The sequence below is a fragment of the Megalobrama amblycephala genome, linkage group LG10, assembly GCF_018812025.1.
Source record: "Megalobrama amblycephala isolate DHTTF-2021 linkage group LG10, ASM1881202v1, whole genome shotgun sequence".
NCBI lineage: Eukaryota > Metazoa > Chordata > Actinopteri > Cypriniformes > Xenocyprididae > Megalobrama > Megalobrama amblycephala.
In genome coordinates, this window is record NC_063053.1 from 1,317,811 (window position 1) to 1,339,767 (window position 21,957).

Genomic DNA, 21,957 nt, shown 5'->3' on the forward strand with positions numbered 1-21,957 from the left:
CTGGCGCGTGCAAATACTTTCACTTTGCGCTTATTCATACCAAAGAAACATGATAGTATCGTGGTTCAAATGAGCAAAACACATGTTTATTGGTTGAGATGATGATGATGATGATGGTTTGAACCAATCGGGGCATAGGAGGCAGGACTAGGCATCAATAATCATTCCTGTTTGGCTTAGAGGAACAAATCACATGCATTGCCTTGACGAATCAATGCTGCAGAATTTGATGACGTAAGCAGTCTCAACACGGAGCCTCTGAATGTCAGAATGAGATAAATACGATATCACTGAAAAGCCGAGAATCTCCTCTTTATGTTACATTTTAAAGCATACAGATTGGATTAGCGGTTCAAAAGTTATTCGTCTCGGTTTTTGAGGGTTAAAGAAGGGGTAAACATCCAAAACAGGTCTAAATTTAAGATTTATATATGTGAACTGCATATAAAATTTCCATCCATTTAGATTTTAACTATAAAACTTAATGAAGTATTTATCAGTTCATACTTTCTACTCACAACAAACACAACATTTCTGATGTGTATTCTTAGTAACTAAATAAACTCCTCCTCCATCAGGCCGTGCTCCTCCCAGGAACACCATGGTGGATCTGAACAGCGGTAACATCGACGTGCCGCCCAACATGACCAGCTGGCCCAGCTTTCATAACGGAGTGGCGGCTGGTCTTAAGATCGCTCCTGCTTCCCAGGTGGAATCTGCCTGGATCGCCTACAACAAACCCAAAAGTGCTGACCTGGCCAACGAGTACGCTGGCTTCCTCATGGCCCTGGGGCTGAATGGCCACCTGACCAAACTAGCCACGCTGAACATCCATGACTACCTCACCAAGGTCAGTGACCGCCTCCGAAAACTCAGCGAATGTGAGCAACAGGATATAATGTCACTCTCCGGGGTCCAGTGCTTATGTACTACTATTGTTGTTTTTATAAATTATAGTTTTCACTTTTATATTTTCATTTTTAATTTTAGTAATTTTGTTACATGCTTTTTTTTTTTTTTTTAATTTTACTATTTAGGTTTAATTTATTTCAGTTGAAATTTTAGTAATTTTGTTACTTTTATATTACTATTTAGTTTAGTTTATTTTTATTTCAGTTTGAATTTAGTAATTTTGTCACTTTTTTTAAAAAAAATTACTATTTTAAGTTTAATTTATATTTATTACGGTTTAAATTTTAGTAATTTTGTTACTTTTTAAAAAATATATTTCTATTTAGGTTTAATTTATTTTTATTTGCTTAAATTTAGGATTATTATTCTTTTTTAAATGTTTCTATTTAACTTTAATTTATTTTTATTTCAGTTAAAATTTTAATTTGTTACTTTTTAAAAAAATATATTTCTATTTAGGTTTAATTTATTTTTATTTCAGTTTAAATTTTAGTCATTTTATGTTTTTTTTTCCTAAATATTACTATTTAAGTTTAATTTATTTTTATTTCAGTTTAAATTTTAGTAATTTTGTTACATTATTTTTTATATGACTATTTAGTTTATTATTTTTATTTCATTTGAAGTTTTAGTAATTTTGTTACATGTTTTTTTAATATTTCTATTTATTTTATTTTTATTTCAGTTTAAATTTTAGTAATTTGTTTTTTTTTATTTCTATTTGTTTAATTTATTATTTCAGTTATGAAATTTTCATAATTTTGTTAGGTTTTTTTCTAAATATTTCTATTTAGGTTTAATTTATTTTTATTTCAGTTTAAATTTTAGTAATTTTGTTACATTTTTTTATTACTATTTTTAGTTTATTATTTTTATTTCATTTGAAGTTTTAGTAATTTTGTTACATGTTGTTTTTAATATTTCTATTTAGTTTATTTTTATTTCAGTTTAAATTTTCATAATTTTGTTGTTTTTTTCTAAATATTACTATGTAGGTTTAATTTATGTTTATTTGTTTAAATTTTAGTAATTTTGTTACATTATTATTTTTATATTACTATTTAGTTTATTATTTTTATTTCATTTGAAATTTTAGTAATTTTGTTACATGTTTTTTTATATTTCTATTTAGTTTATTTTTATTTCAGTTTACATTTTAGTAATTTTTTTTTTTTTTAATATTTCTATTTAAGTTTAATTTATTTTTATTTCAGTTAAATTTTCGTAATTTTGTTACTTTTTTTCTAAATATTACTATTAAAGTTTAATTTATTTTTATTTCAGTTTTAGTTTTTACATATTTCCTTTCAGTAATTTTCGAAATTTTAGTTGCCAAGGCAATGTTTCTAATTTTAGGTCAGTGTAAGTTTTTCATCTAATATTTATCATTTAATTTATTTCAGCTTTATTTCAATTAACAAAAATGTTTTTAGTAAGTTTCCGTAAATGATAATAAACCTGGGGTCCACACTCTTTTTTTTTTTTTTTCCCTCCACTTTTCTGTGAGATAATCGTTATGTTTTAAGAGTTTGCTTGGCCACAGTAAACAAACAAACAAACAAAAAGTAGCCAAACACGTGAAACAACAGCTTTAAATCGCAAGAGCACGACCTGTGGCCAGTGCCTTTTAACAAATTAGCTGCGTTTACATGGACCCTAATTGGACTAGTAGCACAGTCGTAATAAAAGTCACACGTCCACATCAACACTGCATTTGAAAGAAAGCAACACGCGTCAAACATACAAACTTTCCAAACACGAGAAGCGTTTATGAACCTCTTGTGCAACAAAAGACAAAGTAGTGCAAGTCAATGCTGTCCTGTGTCTCGCTTTGGACTCTGGTATACAGACGTGTTCATGTGAACAGTGCGTTCGGATTCATCAATCGGAATGAATTCACATTTGAACACATTTCACATGTGTTTTTTCTAATAAACAACTGTGTCTGTATGCAGATGTAACACACAATCTACTGTAGCACCTGTAAGACATCAGCAGATGTGTAGCTAACAGAATGATTCACCTTAGATCACATGAGTCACCTGAGCTTATCTATAATGGAGATCTATGTGGGAATCAGGAGTTGCGGTCGATTGTTAATTCTAGTGTTTATTCAGAAGAACAAAACAAGACCAGTTTAGCGCAGTGGCTTTTAGTGGAATTGAAGTTCTTAAAAAAGTTGCGTTTCGCTTAATTAGAATCGGACACTCTGAAGTGGGCCGCACTTATTTTATTTAAGTCCAAGATGGCGTCTGTCCTGCTAATGGACCCTAGAGGCTCTTCCTGAATACCAACGATGATCTTCTTCCTCTTCCTCCTCCTCCCCTAATTCTCTTATCTCGCCATTTTTAGCATTGGAGCTGTCAGGTTTGCATGTTTTCTGGGGTTTTTGCTCTCATCCTGTTGTTTTTCTCACATGAAAGTCAAACGTAGAGCTGAGTTTCATTCTGACAGTTCACAGGGCAGTAACGTGTGCTGCTCTCTCATTTCCAGTCAGGCCAGGCTTTGTTGATACTTTCTGTGGTCGCTGAGCATATCTGTAATCTATAAGCTATATCGAGCCTTTAGCTAGTTTGGTGTTTACACTGCCCGCTCTCTCATCTGCGGCCAGGCTTTCTAGTCTCTGATAGTACTCTTGCCTATTTTACAAGAATCCGGCAGAAAAACATCCTGTTTTACTTCATGCAAATGTAAGAATGAATGAATGAGAGCGTTTAATGAATGAATAAAGTGTTTGTGTCGGTCCCAACGCTGCATAGATCACTGTACGGTCATTCTTTGATTGATTGGAGAGGTTTTTATTTGGACGTTTAGTCAAATTGTGAGAAACCTAGAGAGGTTCTCGCATCCTGACTGCAGTTGAAGCTCATAAGTGACTGATTTGCAGTGCACTACAATAATCTTCATGCAAAAGGCACTCACCTTATTTCCATGTTGTGATCTAACATGCATGAATAGCAAAGTTTGGGGCAGGACTATGTGAAGCTGTTGGGATATAATAAAATGAGCTGTGGCATTAGATTAACATGTCATGTTGTGACATATTGATGCGTAGCGCACAGAAATATTGGGCAAACTATTCAATTTATATCATGATTATATAATCAACATTATATGCAAATGTCCTAATGATGGCTTAAAATGTTGCTCGTTTTTTAACATTTTTTATATTTATTTTTTATAAAAAAAAATGTTTTTATATTTATTGTATATTAATGATATATAATATTATTTGGACTCAATTGGGTTTTTTTGGGCTATATTATAACATACAAACATAACATTATATGACATTATTATACAGTACGTCTATTTATATATGTGTGTGTGTGTGTATAATAAATAAATCATAAAATAAAAATAGATTTAAAAATGTGTGTATATATATATATATATATATATATATATATATATATATATATATATATATATATATATATATATATATGCACACATACATATATATATATGTATATATGTATGTATATTGTATATATATGTGTGTGTGTCTGTGTATAATAAATGTAAATCGTAAAATAAGAATATATTTTTATTATATTTCTATGTATTATATATTACTAATATATTTTATTATTATTATTTGTGCTATAATATATCATATGGACATTATATGACATAGTTATACATGCCTGTGTGTGTGTGTGTGTGTGTGTGTGTGTGTGTGTGTGTGTGTGTGTGTGTATGTATAATAATTATAAAAACATATTTTATTAAATTTATTTTACTACTTCTACTATTACTTTGTGTTTTATCATTGCTATTATTTTTATTTATTGTATTATTTTAATTTATTGTATTATTTTACTTTTTTAATTTTTTTTTTTTAATTTTTATTTATTTTCTTTCACCCTGAATATATCTTAAAAAAATCATAAATTTTATATATATATATATATATATATATATATATATATATATATATATATATATATATATATATATATATATATATATAAGCATACATTTTTTTAAATATTTTTTATATTATATATTACTATTATATATTCTTATTATTTGGGCTGTAATATAACATGAACATTATATTACATGATTATATATGTCTATATTTATTTTATTATATATTTATGTGTGTGTGTGTGTATGAATATGTGTGTGTGTATATATATATATATATAAATATAAATATAATGTGTGTGTGTGTGTGAATGTATTTGTTTTTATAATAAATATTAATCATATAAAAATATAAAAAAATAATATGCTATATTCTATATTAATAATAAATAAAATATTTTATCATTATTATTTATAATTTATTTTGGCTTGATGTTTATGTGGGCTATATTATAACATATGAACATATTATGACATGGTTCTTTCTGACCTCTTCTGACTCAGGGTCACGAAATGACGAGTATCGGGCTGTTATTGGGCGTTTCTGCTGCTAAACTGGGCACCATGGACATGTCCATCACCCGCCTGCTAAGCATCCACATCCCCGCACTGCTGCCGCCCACCTCCACCGAGCTGGACGTGCCTCACAGTGTGCAAGTGGCCGCTGTTGTCGGCATCGGTTTGGTTTACCAGGGCACCGGTCACCGGCACAATGCGGAGGTGTTGCTGGCAGAGATCGGTTAGTGTGTGTGTTCAGTGTTTGGCATGAAATAAAATGAGCTGCTGTTCTCGTTTGAGCTCAATCATGAATGAATACCAAGTTAATTGTCTTATATCTGAGTCTGTAACAGCTGTGTGTTGTGTCGTTCCCAAGGACGTCCACCTGGTCCTGAGATGGAGTACTGTACGGATAGGGAGTCCTACTCTTTAGCAGCGGGACTAGCGCTTGGCATGGTCTGCCTTGGGGTGAGTGTGTTTCCAAAGCATTTTCTGAATGTTATCATGTTCCCTGAATGCTCAGCAACAACAGAAACCAGCTTGACGGAGCACAGTGGTCCAAAAAAAAACCAACTACAAATATAGCTGCAAGCAGGCCAAGCACAACAGAAGCAAACAAGGAAGCTAGCAGCAGACCAACAGTGTCATAATGGACTATGATAGCAACTGAGACAAAGACACTGCATGTCAATTTTGAAGTCAATCAGACCAGCGGTACTGTAGTTAGAGCCAATTTCATGTTTTGTTTTGCCTCATACATAAGCGTGCCAAATTTTGTGAAAATATCTCATTTCGTTTGGGAGTTATAGACATTTATATGTATAAACACACATAATTACCCACACCTGACTTTGATTGCATTTTTTTAGCACAATTAACATGTTAACATTAACACGATTAGAATGTTGTTAACATGATGTTAACACAATTAGGGTTGTTAGCATGATGCTAACACATTTAGGATGTTGTTAGCATGATGTTGACACGATTAACATGTTGTTAGTTGCTAGCATGATGCTAACAGAATAACATGATGTTAACATAATGCAAACACGGTTAGCATTTTGTTAGCATTATGTTAACACAATTAGCATGTTGTTAGCTTGATGCTAACAGAATTGTCATTTTGCTAGCATGCTAAGACTATTGGCGTGTTAACACGATTAGCATGTTGTTAGCATTTTTTTAGCACAATTAACATGTTAACATTAACACGATTAGAATGTTGTTAACATGATGTTAACACAATTAGGGTTGTTAGCATGATGCTAACACATTTAGCATGTTAGCATTATGTTGACACGATTAACATGTTGTTAGTTGCTAGCATGATGCTAACAGAATAACATGATGTTAGCATAATGTAAACACGGTTAGCATGTTGGTAGCATTATGTTAACACAATTAGCATGTTGTTAGCTTGATGCTAACAGAATTGTCATTTTGCTAGCATGCTAAGACTATTGGCGTGTTAACACGATTAGCATGTTGTTAGCATTTTTTTAGCACAATTAACATGTTAACATTAACACGATTAGAATGTTGTTAACATGATGTTAACACAATTAGGGTTGTTAGCATTATGCTAACACATTTAACATGTTACCATGATGTTGACACGATTAACATGTTGTTAGTTGCTAGCATGATGCTAACAAAATAACATGATGTTAGCATTATGCAAACACGGTTAGCATGTTGTTAGCATTATGTTAACACAATTAGCATGTTGTTAGCATTTTTTTAGCACAATTAACATGTTAACATTAACACAATTAGAATATTGTTAACATGATGTTAACACAATTAGGGTTGTTAGCATGATGCTAACACATTTAGCATGTTAGCATGATCTTGACACGATTAACATGTTAGTTGCTAGCATGATGCTAACAGAATAACATGATGTTAGCATAATGCAAACACGGTTAGCATGTTGTTAGCATTATGTTAACACAATTAGTATGTTGTTAGCTTGATGCTAACAGAATTGTCATGTTGCTAGCATGCTAAGACTATTGGTGTGTTAACACGATTAGCATGTTGTTAGCATTTTTTTAGCACAATTAACATGTTAACATTAACACGATTAGAATGTTGTTAACATGATGTTAACACAATTAGGGTTGTTAGCATGATGCTAACACATTTAGCATGTTAGCATGATGTTGACACGATTAGCATGTTGTTAGTTGCTAGCATGATGCTAACAAAATAACATGATGTTAGCATAATGCAAACACGGTTAGCATGTTGGTAGCATTATGTTAACACAATTAGCATGTTGTTAGCTTGATGCTAACAGAATTGTCATTTTGCTAGCATGCTAAGACTATTGGCGTGTTAACACGATTAGCATGTTGTTAGCATTTTTTTAGCACAATTAACATGTTAACATTAACACGATTAGAATGTTGTTAACATGATGTTAACACAATTAGGGTTGTTAGCATGATGCTAACACATTTAGCATGTTAGCATGATGTTGACTCGATTAGCATGTTGTTAGTTGCTAGCATGATGCTAACAAAATAACATGATGTTAGCATAATGCAAACACGGTTAGCATTTTGTTAGCATTATGTTAACACAATTAGCATGTTGTTAGCTTGATGCTAACAGAATTGTCATTTTGCTAGCATGCTAAGACTATTGGCGTGTTAACACGATTAGCATGTTGTTAGCATTTTTTTAGCACAATTAACATGTTAACATTAACACGATTAGAATGTTAACATGATGTTAACACAATTAGGGTTGTTAACATTATGCTAACACATTTAACATGTTAGCATTATGTTGACACGATTAACATGTTGTTAGTTGCTAGCATGATGCTAACAAAATAACATGATGTTAACATAATGCAAACACGGTTAGCATGTTGTTAGCATTATGTTAACACAATTAGCATTTTGTTAGCTTGATGCTAACAGAATTGTCATGTTGCTAGCATGCTAAGACTATTGGTGTGTTAACACGATTAGCATGTTAGCATTTTTTTAGCACAATTAACATGTTAACATTAACACGATTAGAATGTTGTTAACATGATGTTAACACAATTAGGGTTGTTAGCATAATGCTAACACATTTAGCATGTTAGCATGATGTTAACACGATTAGCATGTTGTTAGTATGTTTTACTCATCATTTTTGATGTTTTGACCGTTAGCTAATTATTATTAGCATGTAGCCACTCACTAGCATGACTAGCATGTTTGTTAACACGAGTCAAAAGAGCCAACCCCCATGTTTCTACGATGTTCTGATGCAGAGATATAGGTCTTGTTAAACGGTTGCTAGGGTACTCTGTTTGGTTGCTAGGGCGTGGCGTGATAGCTTCACAGTGATCCTGAGAGACTGATGAATAAATAGTTCTTCTTTGGTGTGAACGGCCTTCAGTGATGAAGGTGTGTTTATCAGAAAAGCTCATTCAGGAGAATCCTGCACTGTGAGCGTCTGAGAGATGGAGCCGCAGTTATTCCCACGCTCACCAGCTGTTTGCTCTCCGCTTCCCCGCAGCACGGCAGTAACCTGATCGGGATGACCGACCTGAACGTGCCGGAGCAGCTCTATCAGTACATGGTGGGAGGTCATCGCCGCACTCATGCCGGTATCAACAGAGAGAAGCACAAGTCTCCCAGCTATCAGATCAAGGTGGAGTCATGAGGACGGCAGATATTCATCTGTGCTGAGAATGATGCCACACCTCTCCTGTGCTCACGCTCGAGTTTATATTATTGTATGAGAACGGAAGGGTTTGTTCAAAACACACTGCTAAAGTGCTGAAGTCAATGTGAACAATACACAAAAGAAGTATGCTGCTTTCCATATATATATATATATATATATATATATATATATATATATATATATATATATATTAATTATACTGTATATATATTATGTATTATATATAATTAGCAAAAACAAGATGCAGAATAGTAATTAGTAGACTTAAAATAGAATGAGATTCAGATTTATATAACTGACCTGAGCACAGTTTTTAACATTGATTTGATATTATTGGTGTGAATTACACATAAGTATGTTTTCATGCACAAAAATGTATTTATTTTTTTATTTTGTTTTATTTATTTATTTAAATTTTGCATCTTTCATTATATTTATAAATTAATAGTGTTGTTGTGTTATCTAATAAAGTCAACACAGAGTAAATGTGATGTTCTTTATTAGGAGGGAGACACGATCAATGTGGACGTGACCTGTCCTGGTGCAACACTTGCTCTAGCCATGATTTACCTGAAAACAAATAATAGGTGAGTTTTATTTTGTTTATTCACTCACTTTAGTTATATTTCTATATTTCTAAAAACACATCAAAGGGATAGTTCACCCAAAAATGAAAATTATCCCATGATTTACTCACTCTCAAGCCATTCTAGGTGTATATGACTATCTTCTTTCAGACGAACACAATCAGAGATATATTTAATATCCAAGCTTTATAATGGGAGTGAATGGGGGGGGCGAGATTTTGAAGCTCCAAAAACTGCATCCATCCATCATAAATATAATCCATACGACTCCAGAGGGTTAATAAAGACCTTCTGAAGAGAAGCGATGGGTTTTTGTAAGAAAAATATTCATATTTAAAACTTTATAAACTATAATAAATAGCTTCAGGCAGATGGCCGTACGCAAGTCGAGTTCCAGCAGAAGAGTGACCTCTGACCTGATGTGTGATGCAGAATGTAGGAGTATCGTAAGTTTAGACGCCTTTCGCGGTTCAAACAAACTCAAGCTCCTCTTCTCTTATATCGAAATCCTCTGACATTTCTCTGTAAAAATTCATGTTTTAGACTTCTAATTTGGTGTTTTGCACTATCCTCTGAGCTTCTGCGTTCGTCATTACGTCATGCGTGGGGTCAGAGGTCAGTCTTACACTGGAACTCGACTTGTGTACAGTCATCTGTCGGAAGCTATTTATTATAGTTAAGTTTTAAATATGGATATTTTTCTTACAAAAACCCATCGCTTCTCTTCAGAAGGTCTTTATTAACCTCCTGGAGTCACTTGGAAGAGCCAGAATATTTTTTAAATATATCTCCAATTGTGTTCGTCTGAAAGAAGATAGTCATATACACCTAGAATGTCTTGAGGGTGAGTAAATCATGGGATAATTTTCATTTTTGGGTGAACTATCCCTTCAAGGATTGGTTGGTGATTTTGTTTTGGCACCTTCAGAAAATTTGAACTCTATTTTTCTCAAAATTGACTCTACCAAACGGGTGTAGCTCAGTGATTTTTTTTTTTTTTTTTTGTTGGATTTCAACCAATCATACATCATTTTGAAGGTTTTTTTGAATGTGAAAATAACAATAACTAATTTTTGAAAACTGGCTCATTGCAACTCATTTTGCCAGCACAGGTCACGTGTATATTTACTATTAAAGTGTTTCATAATATTTTTAATTGGCTTTTATTTTTATATTTTCATTTTAATGTTATTAATTTTATGTGCTTTTGTGACATTTATTAGTTTATATATATATATATATATATATATATATTTTTTTTATATATATATATATATATATATATATATATATATATATATATATATATATATATATATATATATATTTAGTTTTTTTTTATTATTTATTAATTTATATTTATATCATTTTTTTTTTTGTAATATTAGTAAGTTTCAGTTTTTCATCTAATGTCTATACTTTTTTTATTTCATCTTTATTTCAATTACCAAAAATAATTTGTAGTAGTTTTAGTTAACGATAACAACAACACACTAGCTGCAGCAAAAATATTATGCAAATATACGTGAACCGTGCTGGCAAAATGAGTCGCAGTGAGCAAATTTTCAAAAATTAGTTATTGTTTATCACATTTTCTATTAAAAAAACTTCAAAATGAAGTTTGATTTGTTGTAATCCTACAAAAAATGACTGAAAAATCGAGTTACAGTTTTCTGAAGGTGCCAAAACAAAATCACTCACCAACCAAACCTCAAAATCCCTGGTAATGCCACCAAATTTGGCATAAACATTTACTGCCTTACGGTCCCTTCTGCCCTTTTTGTCTTCCATTGTTGAACAAACAGATAGTTCCACACCAAATTCTCTGCATTGGTTGATGTAGAAGTTGTTGGGCCCCTCAAACAATCTAAAGAGTTACTGTGTTACACTCGTCAGAAAGTCAACTTACAAATTATATTTGTCTCTGTGCAATAAACCAGGATAGGAAAGAGTATTTTAAAATCCCAAAAATCACACACTTCACGTTTAATTATGTATATGTAATGCTTTGTGTCTTTGTGTGAAAAAGGCAGCCATCTTCCTCAGTTCTTAAGTGCAGTGCTAGATTGAAGCTGGCTTCTTTCGCCCTGTCTGCTCTCTCACATTCACACCTGTGTCTCTGGGCTCCTCCAGGTCTATAGCTGATTGGCTGAAAGCCCCGGACACCATGTTCCTGCTGGACTTCATCAAACCTGAGTTTTTGCTGCTGAGGGTGAGAGAGCGTTAAAGGGCCGACAGCCATCAGAAGTTAATTCGGGCCTCTGGGCTCACAGGGACACATTAACACCTCACTGTGGGTTCAGTCACACCAAGTGTTCTCATGTTTTACGATGGCTTTTTAGGTCACATATGGGGTCATTGTAGCCTGCTGTGCTTGTTAACCAACAGAAACATCACTTCCTTCTGGCACTTTTCCAAAACCTTAATGCTGCCTTTATTGACTTCCAAAAAAGTAGTAATTTATGCTGCCCTCCAAGAAATCTTCTTTGACCAAATTCAATAGTATTATCACATATATCCTTTAATGAGATCCAGTATTAACGTCTGGATCTGTGCACAGCTGAATCATCAGACTAGGTAAGCAAGCAAGGACAATAGCGAAAAATGGCAGATGGAGCAATAATAACTGACATGATCCATGATGATATGATATTTTTAGTGATATTTGTAAATTGTCTTTCTAAATGTTTCATGCATGACGAACATCTTGTAAATATCCATTTGAGGGTTATATTAGCTGTGTGAACTTTGTTTATGCACTGTGTAACTGCACTTATAGTCGAGAGCTCGGGGGGGCAGGGAGTGAGAGATTTAAAGGGGCCGCAGCCTGAATCGGCACATAGTTAATGATGCCCCAAAATAGGCAGTTAAAAAAAATTATTAAAAAAAGTCTATGGGGTATTTTGAGCTGAAACTTCACAGACACATTCAGGGGACACCTTAGACTTATATTACATCTTGTGAAAAGACGTTCTACAGCACCTTTAACATAACAGCAGAAGTGGCCTTTTGTAAATTTAAAGTGTCATCCACATTGTTATTTTTAGCTGTACAGAACAGCTTGTTATGCTGCTTGATTTTGCAAACTGGCATTTCTTAATACATTGTTAATGTTTTGTCGTAATTATGAACACTGATTTAGCGCAAATAGTTTTACTGTTTACTGCACTTTGTTGTTCTTTTAGTTATTTACCTATAACTGCTAACGAATCGGAAGTCTTGCACATTCACAGAAATATATTTTAAAGCTTGCTTCCTCGCAGTTCTGACTTTATAACTGGCAATTCTGACTTTATCACGCAATTCTGACTTTATATCACTCAATTCTGACTTTATATCACTCAATTCTGACTTTATATCACTCAATTCTGACTTTATATCTCGCAATTCCAACTTTATATCTCGCAATTCCAACTTTATATCACTCAATTCTGACTTTATACCTCGCAATTCTGACTTTATATCTGGCAATTCTGACTTTATAACTGGCAATTCTGACTTTATCACGCAATTCCGACTTTATATCTCGCAATTCCGACTTTATATCTCGCAATTCTGACTTTATCACGCAATTCTGACTTTAAATCACTCAATTCTGACTTCATATCATGCAAGTCTGACTTTATAACTCCCAATTCCGACTTTATATCTCGCAATTCTGACTTTATATCACTCAATTCTGACTTTATATCACTCAATTCTGACTTTATAACTCCCAATTCCGACTTTATATCTCGCAATTCCGACTTTATACCTCGCAATTCTGACTTTATATCACTCAATTCTGGCTTTATATCTCGCAATTCTGACTTTATAACTCCCAATTCCGACTTTATATCTCGCAAGTCTGACTTTATATCACTCAATTCTGACTTTATACCTCGCAATTCTGACTTTATAACTCCCAATTCCGACTTTATATCTCGCAATTCCGACTTTATATCTCGCAATTCCGACTTTATATCTCGCAATTCTGACTTTATATCACTCAATTCTGACTTTATATCACTCAATTCTGACTTTATATCACTCAATTCTGACTTTATAACTCCCAATTCCGACTTTATACCTCGCAAGTCTGACTTTATATCTCGCAATTCTGACTTTATATCACTCAATTCTGACTTTATAACTCCCAATTCCGACTTTATATCTCGCAATTCCGACTTTATACCTCGCAAGTCTGACTTTATACCTCGCAATTCCGACTTTATCACGCAATTCTGACTTTAAATCACTCAATTCTGACTTTATATCATGCAAGTCTGACTTTATAACTCCCAATTCCGACTTTATATCTCGCAATTCTGACTTTATATCACTCAATTCTGACTTTATATCACTCAATTCTGACTTTATAACTCCCAATTCCGACTTTATATCTCGCAATTCCGACTTTATACCTCGCAAGTCTGACTTTATACCTCGCAATTCCGACTTTATATCTCGCAATTCCGACTTTATATCACTCAATTCTGACTTTATATCACTCAATTCTGACTTTATAACTCCCAATTCCGACTTTATATCTCGCAAGTCTGACTTTATACCTCGCAATTCCGACTTTATATCTCGCAATTCTGACTTTATATCACTCAATTCTGACTTTATAACTCCCAATTCCGACTTTATATCTCGCAATTCCGACTTTATATCTCGCAATTCCGACTTTATATCACTCAATTCTGACTTTATATCACTCAATTCTGACTTTATATCACTCAATTCTGACTTTATATCACTCAATTCTGACTTTATAACTCCCAATTCCGACTTTATACCTCGCAAGTCTGACTTTATATCTCGCAATTCTGACTTTATATCACTCAATTCTGACTTTATACCTCGCAATTCTGACTTTATAACTCCCAATTCCGACTTTATATCTCGCAATTCCGACTTTATATCTCGCAATTCCGACTTTATATCTCGCAATTCTGACTTTATATCACTCAATTCTGACTTTATATCACTCAATTCTGACTTTATATCACTCAATTCTGACTTTATAACTCCCAATTCCGACTTTATACCTCGCAAGTCTGACTTTATATCTCGCAATTCTGACTTTATATCACTCAATTCTGACTTTATATCTCGCAATTCTGACTTTATCACGCAATTCTGACTTTAAATCACTCAATTCTGACTTTATATCATGCAAGTCTGACTTTATAACTCCCAATTCCGACTTTATATCTCGCAATTCTGACTTTATATCACTCAATTCTGACTTTATAACTCCCAATTCCGACTTTATATCTCGCAATTCCGACTTTATATCTCGCAATTCCGACTTTATATCTCGCAATTCTGACTTTATATCACTCAATTCTGACTTTATATCACTCAATTCTGACTTTATATCACTCAATTCTGACTTTATAACTCCCAATTCCGACTTTATACCTCGCAAGTCTGACTTTATATCTCGCAATTCTGACTTTATATCACTCAATTCTGACTTTATATCACTCAATTCTGACTTTATAACTCCCAATTCCGACTTTATATCTCACAATTCCAACTTTATACCTCGCAAGTCTGACTTTATATCTCGCAATTCCGACTTTATATCTCGCAAGTCCGACTTTATAACTCGCATTTCTGACTTTATATCTCGCAATTCCGACTTTATACCTCGCAAGTCTGACTTTATACCTCGCAATTCCGACTTTATATCTCGCAATTCCGACTTTATATCTCGCAATTCTGACTTTATATCACTCAATTCTGACTTTATATCACTCAATTCTGACTTTATAACTCCCAATTCCGACTTTATATCTCGCAAGTCTGACTTTATACCTCGCAATTCCGACTTTATATCTCGCAATTCTGACTTTATATCACTCAATTCTGACTTTATAACTCCCAATTCCGACTTTATATCTCGCAATTCCGACTTTATATCTCGCAATTCTGACTTTATATCACTCAATTCTGACTTTATATCACTCAATTCTGACTTTATAACTCCCAATTCCGACTTTATATCTCACAATTCCAACTTTATACCTCGCAAGTCTGACTTTATATCTCGCAATTCCGACTTTATATCTCGCAAGTCCAACTTTATATCTCGCATTTCTGACTTTATATCTCGCATTTCTGACTTTATATCTCGCAAGTCCGACTTTATATATCGCAATTCTGACTTTATATCACGCAATTCTGACTTTATATCATGCAATTCTGACTTTATAAATTTTAAAGCTTGCTTCCTCGTTGTAATAAAAGGTGGATAGATACAAATGCTTTTGCCAAACTCACAAATATTTTTTTGTTTTAAGTTTAAAAAGTTTAAAAAAATTTTTTCCTGTATTCCATTCTCACATTTATAAATGCAAAAATGTTTTGTGCGATCAGTCCCTTAGCAGGCATCTGCCAAGTAGGCAAGCAAAAGCTCACTAGGTTTTGAAACAGGATTTAACCAATGAACATGAATGCTTCTAAAGAAAGGGATGTACAAACAATTCAGCATAAAATGTGTATTCATAGCAAGCTCTCAATTGTTTAGCAGCTGTGTCTTTGTTCTTTCTACAGACGCTGGCCAGATGTCTTATCATGTGGGACGAGATCTTTCCCAATGCTGATTGGGTGACCAGTAATGTGCCTCAGGTTTGTTGGAGCTCTAGCATACTGCGGGGACTGATCCCGCATTGCGTTCTGTTTCTAGTTTCTCAAAAGAGGAAGCACATTTTTGCCTCCGGTCATGTTTTTGCTTCCCTCTTCCTTGTAAGTTCATAGGTTGGTCAAATATTTACACACACTTGTTGTGAAATGCGGAACTGTTCGGTCACTTCACTGTAGAGGTGGTGTGCAGGTCATTGAGAGATCTCAAAAGTGTGTCTCTTAATAGTGAGGTAAATTCACTATGTTGCAGTTCTTGCAGATCCAGTTTATTTAGACAGTCACTGCACAAGTCCTGCATCCTGCGCTCCGAGAGTTTTGTACAAAACTGAATGTTTCTGTTAATCTAGTTGCTTTTATTTTCTTATTTTTGTATGCAAAAAAGAACAGACAAGTATCGATGACATTGATGGTTAGTTTCTGAAATGTTTGAATGCTAAACTTATGGATGCTTGTTTCTGCCATGAAATAAAAAATAAAAAAGGTAATTGCGACATTTTATCTCACAATTCTGACTTTTTTTCTCAGAATTGTGAGATATAATGTCCAATTGTGAGGGAAACAAGACTGATGTTTTTTCTCAGAATTTATATTTCGCAATTCTGACTTTATATTTCGCAATTCTGACTGTATATCACGCAATTCTGACTTGATAATTCGCAATTCTGATTTTATATTTCGCAATTCTGACTTTATAATTTGCAATTCTAACTTTATAATTTGCAATTCTGACTATAATTTGCAATTCTGACTTTATAATTCGCAATTCTAACTTTATAATTTGCAATTCTGACTATAATTCGCAATTCTGACTTTATATCTCGCAATTCTGACTTTATAATTTGCAATTCTGACTTTATATCTCGCAATTCTAAATTTATATTTCGCAATTCTGACTATAATTTGCAATTCTGACTTTATAATTTGCAATTCTGACTTTATAATTCGCAATTCTGACTGTATATTTCGCAATTCTGACTATAATTCGCAATTCTGACTTTATAATTTGCAATTCTGAATATAATTCGCAATTCTGACTTTATAATTTGCAATTCTGACTTTATATCCCGCAATTCTGACTTTATAATTTGCAATTCTGACTTTATATCCCGCAATTCTGACTTTATATCTCACAATTCTAAATTTATATTTCGCAATTCTGACTATAATTTGCAATTCTGACTTTATAATTCGCAGTTCTGACTATAATTCGCAATTCTGACTTTATAATTCGCAATTCTGACTTTATAATTTGCAATTCTGACTTTGTAATTCGCAATTCTGACTTTATATCTCGCAATTCTGACTTTATATCACGCAATTCTGACTTTATATCTCACAATTCTAAATTTATATTTCGCAATTCTGACTATAATTTGCAATTCTGACTTTATATCCCGCAATTCTGACTTTATAATTCGCAATTCTGACTTTATATCTCGCAATTCTGACTTTATATCCCGCAATTCTGACTTTATATCTCACAATTCTAAATTTATATTTCGCAATTCTGACTTTATAATTCGCAATTCTGACTTTATAATTCGCAATTCTGACTTTGTAATTCGCAATTCTGACTTTATATCCCGCAATTCTGACTTTATATCTCACAATTCTAAATTTATATTTTGCAATTCTGACTTTATAATTCGCAATTCTGACTATAATTCGCAATTCTGACTTTATAATTCGCAATTCTGACTTTGTAATTCGCAATTCTGACTTTATATCTCACAATTCTAAATTTATATTTCGCAATTCTGACTTTATAATTTGCAATTCTGACTTTATATCCCTCAATTCTGACTTTATATCTCGCAATTCTAAATTTATATTTCGCAATTCTGACTATAATTTGCAATTCTGACTTTATAATTCGCAATTCTGACTTTATAATTCGCAATTCTGACTTTGTAATTCGCAATTCTGACTTTATATCCCGCAATTCTGACTTTATATCTCACAATTCTAAATTTATATTTCGCAATTCTGACTATAATTCGCAATTCTGACTTTATATTTCGCAATTCTGACTATAATTTGCAATTCTGACTTTATAATTCGCAATTCTGACTGTATATTTTGCAATTCTGACTTGATAATTTGCAATTCTGACTATAATTTGCAATTCTGACTTTATAATTCGCAATTCTGACTTTATAATTCGCAATTCTGACTGTATATTTTGCAATTCTGACTTGATAATTTGCAATTCTGACTATAATTTGCAATTCTGAATATAATTCGCAATTCTGACTTTATAATTCGCAATTCTGACTGTATATTTTGCAATTCTGACTATAATTTGCAATTCTGACTATAATTTGCAATTCTGACTTGATAATTTGCAATTCTGACTTGATAATTTGCAATTCTGACTATAATTTGCAATTCTGACTATAATTCGCAATTCTGACTTTATATCTCGCAATTCTGACTTTATAATTTGCAATTCTGACTTTATAATTTGCAATTCTGACTATAATTCGCAATTCTGACTTTATAATTCGCAATTCTAAATTTATAATTCGCAATTCTGACTTTATAATTTGCAATTCTGACTTTATCACGCAATTCTAAATTTATATTTTGCAATTCTGACTATAATTCGCAATTCTGACTTTATAATTTGCAATTCTGACTTTATATCATGCAATTCTGACTTTATAATTTGCAATTCTGACTTTATAATTCGCAATTCTGACTTTATAATTTGCAATTGCGAAAAGAAAAGTCAGAATTGTGAGAAAAGGTCGCAATTACCTTCTTTTTTTTTTTAATTATTATTATTTATTTTTTTTTTCTGTTTATTAATTAGTGGCGGAAACAAGCTTCCATACGAACATCCTATCAATGTATGCCAAAGGTTCTCTCAAACATTTACAGAAACCACAAATGGGTAAAACTTTAAATAAATGCAAAAAGTCTTCCATTTTACCGTCGCTGGCTTCTAACATTGCGTTTACACATTATCGGTCATTGTTAATGAACAGAGATGATGTCGTTTAGACAGTGTCAGGCCCTTTTAATACGTTTAAAGCTAAAAATAAGCCTGTTTTCAGATCATCAAAGAAAACATTGGAAACCAGGAGCAGACATCAGTCTCTGAGGATCTTAACATGGAGACCTTAGTGTGAGTAGCATTTCTTTTTACCGATTCATGAATTGATCCTTATGCCCACAGACTGTTTCTCATTCATCTGGAGGTGTTTTCTATAATCTTCCTCATGCATTTCCATTGAGGGTTTTTGTTCCTTTGATGACTGGATGAGAGAAATAAAGTTGTCACTGTTTCCACAGTCAAGCTCATGACTATATAATTGCCGGAGGCTGCCTGGCCGTGGGATTCCGGTTTGCTGGGTCTGCAAATTCAGATGCTTTTGACTGCTTAGTAAGAGGACATTTACTTCCCCATTACAGAATTAACTGTGACTTTTCTGAACATTCTCTGAATATTCTCACCATTTTCTTTCCCCTTTAGTACAAATTTGCCCGAAACTTCATGCAGGGTCTGACGACCTCTACGGCTACGGTGGTAAGTATTGTTTGACATCAATGGCTTCCATCCTGATGTCATCAAAAAAAAAGTCAAAAATCTTTCCATATCCTCCAGACAGGGCAGTATAACCTGCAGACGTGCTTGAGTATGGTCCTCTTGGCGGTTTCTATGGTCATGGCCGGTTCAGGGAACTTGAAAGTGTTGCAGCTGTGCCGCTTCCTCCACAAACGAACCTTTGGCGAGATGAACTATGGCTTTCACATGGCCCATCACATGGCCCTGGGCCTGCTCTTCTTGGGCGGAGGGAGGTTGGTTGAGTTTGATATGATTTAATCTACCAAAACCATAATACCATTCACTGAAACATATGAAATTCATATCACATCAGCTTTTTTACCCATACTACCCATTTTATAGTCATTATTATGCATTTATTTAGTAGTGTTTGCAAGCATCATATATTTTATGTTGTATAATAAAAAATGAAAATAAGTATCTTGAGCTTGTTCAAACCAGACCTTATTTCAGATATTAAACCAAAAACCCATTGACTTGATGGAACTGGTCGAAAAATGCAAATGCACAATGTGTTTCTGGGTTTAAGGACTATATTAAACTCATCCCACACAGGCATGAATGATTCCTCAGGACAAAGGTTGATGGTATACGGCCAAGCAATGCATGAGAACGTGTCAGCTACAGTTTATTTATAACCGCGGATAAAGCTTTACTGTATTTTCGTCTATAATAATAGCTTTTTATCATAATACTTCCTCTGTTATGAAATGGCTCGCTGCGAAAAATGGCTTATAACAAATGTATGGAAACGCACGTATGTGATGCAGTGAGCAGTGTGGAGGGCCGGTACTCGGGCTCTTGAGCGTTTTTAAAGCAAAACAATGTGACCTCTAACCAGGTCAATGAAAGGCACAGTAAGAGCCTCTCGTCCTGTCAGAACCTGTTCGAGTGCACTCTTCAACTCGCCCATTATTTTTAAGTGAGGCCTTTGAAAAGAGCATAAATAGTACCGGTGAACAATGGATGACCAATTTCCCCCTCGCAACACAATTGTGTGTGTCACACGCACTCTGAAATATTGCCTCCTGGCACAATTGAATGTGCTGCTTGTGAATCCATTGTTTTTTTGCGCTAATTTTCCAATGACAGTTCACATGCATTGTTCAGCGATTTACGTTTACCTCACTAAATATGCTGTCAATCAAAAACACTGACATTTTTTTCTTTTTTTCCTACAGGTACACCCTCAGCACCTCCAATTCTGCCATTGCTGCCCTCCTTTGTGCACTTTATCCTCATTTTCCTGCTCACAGCACAGACAACAGGTTGTCGCACATCAGCTGCTAACACACACACACACACACACATATGCCACAATGAGCAAATATGGCTGTATTGTCTTCACTTCTGAGGAAAACCTCTTTCGCTTTTACTGTAAATGAAACTTGTTACCCAGAATCGTGAATGTGTTTGTGTTAATTGCCTGCATCTACATGGTGTCGACGTGTCCTTTTATACATAAATAGAACCAAAAATTATTCACACACATGAGTCACTCTTAAAAATGTGTGAATGTCTTTGCATTAGATGACAGAACATCAAAGCAAGTGGCATTTATTTAAAAAAAAATGTTTCAAATGAAACATTTTACAAAAATAATTGAGTTTTAAATAAAACAATGTCTAAGCTGTGTCTGAAATTGCATACTGATTGAATCTTAGCTCTAGTTGACTGATTATTTCTTTGATTAATTGGATAAAATGCCCAATTTTCTTTATTTTATTGACAAAATGCATTATTCCACATCCTGTCCATAACATTATGAGCACTGACAGCTGAAGTGAATAACACTAATCATCTCTTCATCACGGCACCTGTTAGTGGGTGGATATATTAGGCAGCAAGTGAACATTTTGTCCTCAAAGTTGATGTTAGAAGCAGGAAAAATGGGCAAGCGTAAGGATTTGAGCGAGTTTGACAAGAACCAAATTGTGAAGCTAGACGACTGGATCAGAGCATCTCCAAAACTGCAGCTCTTGTGGGGTGTTCCCGGTCTGCAGTGGTCAGTATCTGTCAAAAGTGCTCCAAGGAAGGAACAGTGGTGAACGGGAGACATGGGCGGACAAGGCTCATTGATGCATGTGTGGTCGGATCCAACAGACGAGCTCCTGTAGCTCAAACTGCTCCAGAAGTTAATGCTGGTTCTGATAGAAAGGTGCCAGAATACACAGTGCATCA

General features: G+C 33.6%; 1 protein-coding gene across 3 annotated transcripts in view; it reads left to right on the plus strand.

Moving 5' to 3' along the window:
• The window catches only part of anapc1 (anaphase promoting complex subunit 1), an 84,239-nt gene that overhangs the window by 45,261 nt on the left and 17,021 nt on the right, over window positions 1-21,957 (plus strand). For all 3 annotated transcript variants that reach the window (XM_048203882.1, XM_048203884.1, XM_048203883.1), the window contains exons 28-39: window positions 579-850; window positions 5,293-5,527; window positions 5,663-5,754; window positions 8,812-8,946; window positions 9,487-9,569; window positions 11,703-11,781; window positions 16,116-16,190; window positions 19,265-19,335; window positions 19,503-19,593; window positions 19,684-19,737; window positions 19,816-20,009; window positions 20,958-21,044. In XM_048203882.1, the coding sequence (XP_048059839.1) occupies window positions 579-850; window positions 5,293-5,527; window positions 5,663-5,754; window positions 8,812-8,946; window positions 9,487-9,569; window positions 11,703-11,781; window positions 16,116-16,190; window positions 19,265-19,335; window positions 19,503-19,593; window positions 19,684-19,737; window positions 19,816-20,009; window positions 20,958-21,044 (1,468 nt within the window). The remainder of the gene's footprint in view (window positions 1-578; window positions 851-5,292; window positions 5,528-5,662; window positions 5,755-8,811; window positions 8,947-9,486; window positions 9,570-11,702; window positions 11,782-16,115; window positions 16,191-19,264; window positions 19,336-19,502; window positions 19,594-19,683; window positions 19,738-19,815; window positions 20,010-20,957; window positions 21,045-21,957) is intronic.